The sequence below is a fragment of the Atta cephalotes genome (assembly GCF_000143395.1).
Source record: "Atta cephalotes unplaced genomic scaffold scaffold00003, whole genome shotgun sequence".
NCBI classification, from domain to species: domain Eukaryota; kingdom Metazoa; phylum Arthropoda; class Insecta; order Hymenoptera; family Formicidae; genus Atta; species Atta cephalotes.
In genome coordinates this window covers 740,259-747,585 of record NW_012130067.1, presented here as the reverse complement: position 1 = coordinate 747,585, position 7,327 = coordinate 740,259, and the positions used below count along the sequence as shown (strand labels likewise).

General features: G+C 29.0%; 1 protein-coding gene across 1 annotated transcript in view; it reads right to left on the bottom strand.

The window, feature by feature from the left end:
• Positions 1-4,936, bottom strand: part of LOC105624611 (protein aubergine-like) — a 7,787-nt gene extending 2,851 nt beyond the window's left edge. The window contains exons 1-8 of the mRNA XM_012205971.1: positions 4,763-4,936; positions 2,963-3,059; positions 2,468-2,593; positions 1,907-2,115; positions 1,625-1,810; positions 1,375-1,545; positions 752-1,031; positions 236-588 (exon numbers count right to left, since the gene is read on the bottom strand). Coding sequence (XP_012061361.1) covers positions 236-588; positions 752-1,031; positions 1,375-1,545; positions 1,625-1,810; positions 1,907-2,115; positions 2,468-2,593; positions 2,963-3,059; positions 4,763-4,936 — 1,596 coding nt within the window. The remainder of the gene's footprint in view (positions 1-235; positions 589-751; positions 1,032-1,374; positions 1,546-1,624; positions 1,811-1,906; positions 2,116-2,467; positions 2,594-2,962; positions 3,060-4,762) is intronic.
• Positions 4,937-7,327: the final 2,391 nt, after the last annotated feature.

Genomic DNA, 7,327 nt, shown 5'->3' with positions numbered 1-7,327 from the left:
TCCGGTATATCTGACAGTTCGAATATCTGATCTTTTCGGTATATCCAGTAATTTGTATGATCTAGTGCATCACTAATATAATTATACACATGTATGTTATACATATATATGTTATAAGTACATACATATGTATATAAATTATCTATATATATATATATAGATATATATAGATATAAATATATTTATATTTAGTGATCGTAGCAGTATAATAATCTTTAATAAAGATCTGCAATACCTGTTCGAGAGAGCTATCCCTTTCCGAAATCAAAAAGACCCACTCTTTCAATCTTGGAGAAATTACACATTTTTTGTTCATCATTGCCTTTGTCCAATCACCTTGTTCGGCATTGGCAGATACGTCCCCGCCGAAATAGATTTTCTCATTAAGTAACTGCCGCGCAGGAATTTGAAGCAACTTGTTATCTAGCTGTAAATTCCATTCGGATAATTCTTGCACGATAGTACGGTCTTCACAAAGTCTTTTGTTAAATTTTAATAATTTTTCAATACGCTTTCCAGGTTGAAGACGTGTCTCAACAGCCAAACTTGACATGAGTCTGTAATTTTCTCTCATGGAATCAGTCAAACCTGCAAATAAACAACAGCATCACATTAGGAATAATAGATAAATTATACTTCACATAAATTTATAGTAACAAAGAAAATATTTCTTTGCTATTAAAATCAAAGTATAAGACGAAGTATAATAAAAGAAATAATAAATGGAAATTATCAATAAAACATAACGTACCTGTAGCACGACACAATTCTGGAACTAAATAAACACGCTCTCCCTCTCCAGCTTGTCGATCTTTTGTTTTGGATTTCGTCACCAGCATTGGATGTCCAGGATTTCGAATTCTAATATCATATTTTTTTCTGTAATAATCTATATACGTTATATTTTCGCCGTTTTTCAAAGGAAATGAACTGCTGGGAGAAGCTGAGAAATCTACATCCTCAATGCGGTATGTATTGTTATTATAATCAGTAAGAACTACAGTGCCGATCACAGCATTACAGAAATTTTCCTGCAGGATACATATACACATATACATTTATTTATTTTTGCAATGCAATAAAAAAATATAAAAGTATTATTATGAATAATTAAAATAAAAAACAAAATAGAACAATAAATAATTTCATTTCAAAGGTCCTATTTCCTCACTACATAAGAATACATTATAATGTAAGAAAGAAACTCACATGATTTCTCGCTTGTAATTCAAGTATAATTCAAGTATAATTCAGTATAGTTACAATGAGGAAACTATAACAATGTAACAAATTTTAATCTTCTCGAAAAAAAGTTATTTTTATAGAAGAATTCTAGCAAAAATCTAAAAAGTTTTAAAACAAAGTGCAGCTTACTCTGAATCTATTACGGTCTTCTCGATAAAAGTTATTCAGGATATCTCCCAAAGTTTCCAATCTCATAACCTTATTTGATATCTCGACACACATTAAAATATCTCGTTCATGTTGACGAATAGATGATACATATCCTGGCCACAATTCTAATTTGTGTTCCGGCAAAACAATCTATATTAACACGATAGAACAATTATTTCTTGAGCACAGAGTTTTCTCTGAACACAAGTGCATCTATGAATGTACTTACTTTACTTCTAGGATCAAAATAATGGCGACCGACCAATTTTAGCTTTAAAACTTCGTAACATTTTCTCACAAGTATGTTAAAGAATTGGATGTAATGAGGATCTCCTACCAACATATCACCAACAAGACGAACAGTAATTGTTATATGCTGTTCATCCGATTGTCGAGTTGAAGTAAATACCATTCGCTAAAAAAGATTTCGATTACATTTATGCATTTGAAAGATACATAAACGACATTCATGAGAGATGAATACTATATCATCTATGCCTTTATTACTTACATCAGATAATCGGCAACTTGTATACATTACAGTGCCATCAAAGATATATGCACCAATTTTCTTTTGATGTACTTTGAGTAAAGTTTTACGCACAATTGTGCGATCTTCTTCAGGCGAAAAATCAACATGATACTGATAAAGAGCCCAATCAGTTGCTTTAAGTACTTTAAAGTAATTTACTTTTATTACTTTGTGAATGCCAGATGTACCTGAAAATTAGAGTATATATAAAAATGTAATTTTCGTAAAATAAAACAAAAATTTTGTGGTTAATATTGACATCAAATTTAGAACGTTCGAAAATAGACATCGAAAAATAATTAAAAAATGTAAAATATCTATAAGAGTTAACACAAGCATTTATTATATTATTATGTATAATAACATTTTTATATCAATTTCAACATTATAATAAATGTTTCAACTCTCGAAACAAATATACGTTTGTTTCACTTTTATTGTACTTAGGTTTATCTCTGTTAATTTAAGAGATAAAAAGGCGTGATCACTTATATGAAGACATTCTGTATATATATTATTATATTATGTATTATTGCTTACCTTTTTTATTCTCTACATGACTCGGTTTTGTCACAAAAATATCTGTAGGCAAAATTCTTTTGCCACGAGCTGCACCTCTACCAGATGCCACAATAGCTACAGCACCAGCATCTCCACTACCACCAGCTACATAAAAAAATTCATTCTTCATTTAATATCGAAGAAAGAACATGTTTACAACGATATAAATTTCTAAAATATTTCGATTATAAAAATATATATAAAGTCATAAACATCTAAAAATTGTGTTATACAAAGAATATGCTTATTTCATTTATGTATCATAAAAAATGTACCAATGTCTTTTTATTACAGAAGAGTCTAAATAAAAATTTTATGTGTATATATATAATTATTACACAATTTTATTATCAATTTTACGTCTAAAAAGAATTTTATTAAAATAATGAAAAATTAAATAAAACGAAAAATTTAAACGTATTATGTTTGCACAATATAAAATAAATCTAAAAATCAGAAAATAAAATTATGTACCAGTAGATTGAATACTAAGTTTTTCCAAACCTCTGCCTATTTGTCCAATTGCACTGTCACCTTTTTCACCAACACGTATTAAACCGCGTCCAGTACTCTGACAAAATAAATTTAGATTTATGTAAAAATTGACGATTGTGATTGTTCAATTTTTAGTTTCCGACTTCTGATTTATAACTAATGGCTTATTCTAGAAGGCCCATAACGGGAGGTTCTACTTCGGAAAGTCAAAAAAATCGATTTTTTAAATATATTTTTTAAAGATAATATTTTTTTACATTATCATTTTTTTACAATTTATGACTTATTAAACTGGATTTTGCATCGGTCGAAAATTAAATGAGTTTAACGGTATTATACGTGCAAAAGAAGTAAGGATCGAAAGAAGGGTTCAAATGCAGCAAAATTTGTTCTTCGAACAGAAAAAAAATTGACATATGGATCAGGAACCGCTGATTAAATGTAAGTTGCAAAATATTGTAGTTAACTAAAATCATTATAAAATAAAACTTTATTTTTTCACGTTTTTTTTCGAATTCATTTTTCAAACTTGCAGAATGTAGCTTCAACCAATCATCAAAGATTGACTTGATGTTTTTTCCCACATAAAATAAACAATTTTCATGAGGCCATGAATCTGGAAATGTCATAAATTTTCTAAAATAACTATTTCTTTGAATAGGTTGAAAATGAAAAAAAAATTCGACAAATTCAAAAAAAATTTGACAATTTCAAATAATTGCCATTCTGTAAATTTTCAAATTTTTTTTAATGAAATGAGGTTCATGGCCCCACAAATTTAATATATTTTAATAATTTCATTGACTTTTTTGTCTCAGATAAATTGTCGATAGCCAGGATTTTTTGTCAATAATTGGTCACGTACGCATGCTAATGCATTCCTATATGCTACAGCCATTAAAAAAAAAATGTATGCTGAGATATGTCAATGTCAAAACATTATTTGGTATCTCCTTCCTTTCCTTATAAAAAAATATTGATGAAAAGTACATAAATTTTGAATCTCTAGAGTAGAATCTCTCTTCAAGAAACAAGTTATTATTGTAATAGTTATTATCAAGTTGTATATATACACTACCAAAAAAAATTAAGAGATTATTTACTTTGCCTGCAAAAACTGTTTTATAATTTTTTCGATATAAAGAAACTTTTGTTTGCAAACTGCACTTAAATGATAAAAATTAAACGATTGACACGTTATCATTCATTTAATATTTCTAAGAAATGTTAATTAAAAAAATTATGACCTTAATGCAATTTACATCTTTCGTATTTGAAGCAACTTTGAGCAAAACAACATTTGCTTGATTCTATAGCAAATTCGCATTTTGTGAAGATTTCAAGATTTTGTGAAGAATTTATGTTTCTTTATATATCATGTATAATATAAAACTGATAGATGCACTGTAAAGAGGAAATTAGATTTTTCTATTTGTTTTTTTTTAATAGAATGCTATTCCGTGAATAAAAAAAGACATTTTTTTCTTCAATGTTGAATAATTTAAAAAAAAGTAAAAAAATCATACAACATTCAACAAATACGCAAATTAAAGATAAATTAATTTTTTTCAAGAATTGTATACTATTTTTGTGATTTTCAGCGAGTAGTTTTCAAAATTTTTGAAAAAAGTGCTATTTTTCCTTTAACGCTTTGATACTTTGTATCTTTGAAACATTTTGAATATATGATCATATGAAATTTTCATCTTAAATTTGTATGAGAAATTACTGCTTAAAACTTTTATAGTAAAGTCTTTTAGTATCTATCTTGTATATTACCGATTGTGTAGTAGGTTGTCCTGGTCTGCGAATAGCTCCAGTGCTCGTAGATGCTTGAGCATGTGGAAGTTGCTGTTGTTGCTGTTGTTCCTGCTGATGCCTAGAACTTGTCTGCTTTTGTATTGCCCGTCCACGGCTTGCTCTTCCTCTTCCTCCTCCTCCTCGTTGAGACATTTTTATCTAAATGATTAATGATTAAAATTCATGAAATGTTAATGATTAAAAAATTAATAAATAAGATTGACAGGAAGACAAAATAGAACAAAAACGCCCAATCTCTAAAAATAATTAAGAAAAGTTCAATAAAAAATTTAAAGGTTAAAAAATATTTTAAAAAATAATGCTTATGTTAAATATTAAACTCGACATAATGCACGATATCATTACACATGTGCTGCGTTCCGTTTACTACAGATAGTGAAAATCTATAATATACTTGAACTATAAATTTTTAGTAATAACAATGGAGCAAAGTCGTAACGTGACCGGATATTTTCAGATTTAAATTGGGACAACTTTACGTTTGGGGAGAAAAAGAGAATATATGAGGCTAAAGATAATTACAATAATAATTTTTTGAAAAAATAATACAATTATTCTCACAGTTTGATATCCATATTTGGCGAGATAGCTATGGCGGGACAATCCGGGAGCGGGAATCTGGTCACATTTTATATGTATATTCTACATGATACATATACATATATAAAATGTTTATATACATTTATATTTGAAATCAATATCATAATATTTTGTAACAATTTTACCAAGTTATGTTGAACGTTGAATATCACTTTTAATTTTCGGATTATAACATCAGCAATTTCTTTTTGGCAGTGTTCTGAAATATTCTGAATGAAGCTGTAGGAGCTTCTTCGATTTTGATCCGGCCCGGGATCAAATAGCAAGTAACACGAGAAATTTTGTTTGGGAAGAGAGGGAATTATGATACTATTGGGCAACAGATTCCTATCCGAGTGCCAACCAGATGTCACTCTATTCTTGTTTAGCAAACAGTAAACAAGGATGACATAACATCCGGAAGCGTTCAGGTAAATCCGAAGATATCCCTGATTGGAGGAATTTTCTGGTCCTAAAGCTAATCAATCTATTTTTTTTCCCAACTTAAATTGGTGTAATATATACATTGGTGTAATATATACACGGCAATAAATTAAAGGACCATAAATTAAAGACACAAGACAAAATTAATTAAATTTTACTAGATTTCCGCGTGTTTTGTCCCGCCTATTTTGATCTTCTAATATTATATAAAGCATAAAAAACTTAAGATTACATAATTTCGGATAGGTTGAAATCATGTTATTTTTATCGCTATTTTCTCGCATTGTGTCTGAGACTTTACAATCTTATCATTACTGCTTACTGCTCATTATAGACGACGCTTAAAACCTATTCTACCAATTGCGTAAGCATATTTGTAAGGTTTGTTTGGTTGTAGTTGTAAAAATTAACCAATCAGTCAAATATGAGAAAAATACGCGACTGTCGCTAATCGATTCTTACAATTGTTTACGCAATTGTAGAATAGACTTTAGACAAATATAATTTATTTCACTATAAATTATTGCTAGTTCAGAATTAGTTCAAAATTCTTCGAAAAAGAACAGACCTAGAATTATTATGTTTGGACGATTTCAGTTTCTAGTCTTGTTTTATGAATAATAAAGATCATATGATGATCATAAGGGTGCTATTAGGACGCGTTCGGAAAAGCAGGAAGCAGAAAAGTAGTAGCCAATCAAAATTTGCGCTGGTAATTGACAATTTCGGCTTTATTTATTACGAACGCGAGTTCTGATTGACCACTGCTTTTTCGTTTTCTGTTTTTCATCAAGGTATAAACGCATCCTTACATGAAGCGCGAAAATGCAAAAATGCAGAAAACAAAATTAATTAAACTTTACTAGCTTTCTGTTCCGCCTATTTTGATCTCCTAATATTACTATCCTAATATTACTATCCTAATGGAGCACAATTTGAGCGGAAAAGCGGAACGAGAAATTAGAAATTATTAATTTTTAATGATTTATTGATTAAAATGCTTGTATTCAATACATAAGCTAAAAAGATAAGCATATTAATAAAAATTGCAATGAATTAAGTGAATATAATTTTTTAAATAAATACAAAAGTGTATTTGTCAGGCTGGAACGGAAATTTATAGCAGAACGGAAAAGCGCGATCAATTCCAACTCTGCAGTCATTACTCTGCTTTCTTTTCTGTTTGTAATTGATCTCGCTGTTTTTGTGATTGATCTCGTTCCGCTGTAAATTTCCACTCGTGGGACGCCAGTCTCACTATATCATTCTGCTTTTGTGTAATTATTCTCCATGTAATATTAGATCAAAATAAACGAAAGAGAACGCGCGGAAACCTAGTAAAGTTTAGTTAATTTTGTCTTCCGCATTTGCGGCGCGCTTCATATAATAGCACCCCAAGTGCTTAAAGCTTTGAGCGATCACACCTTCGAAAAATTTGTCTATTTTTCTTCGTAAAACTATATATATATATATATATATATATATATATATATATATACT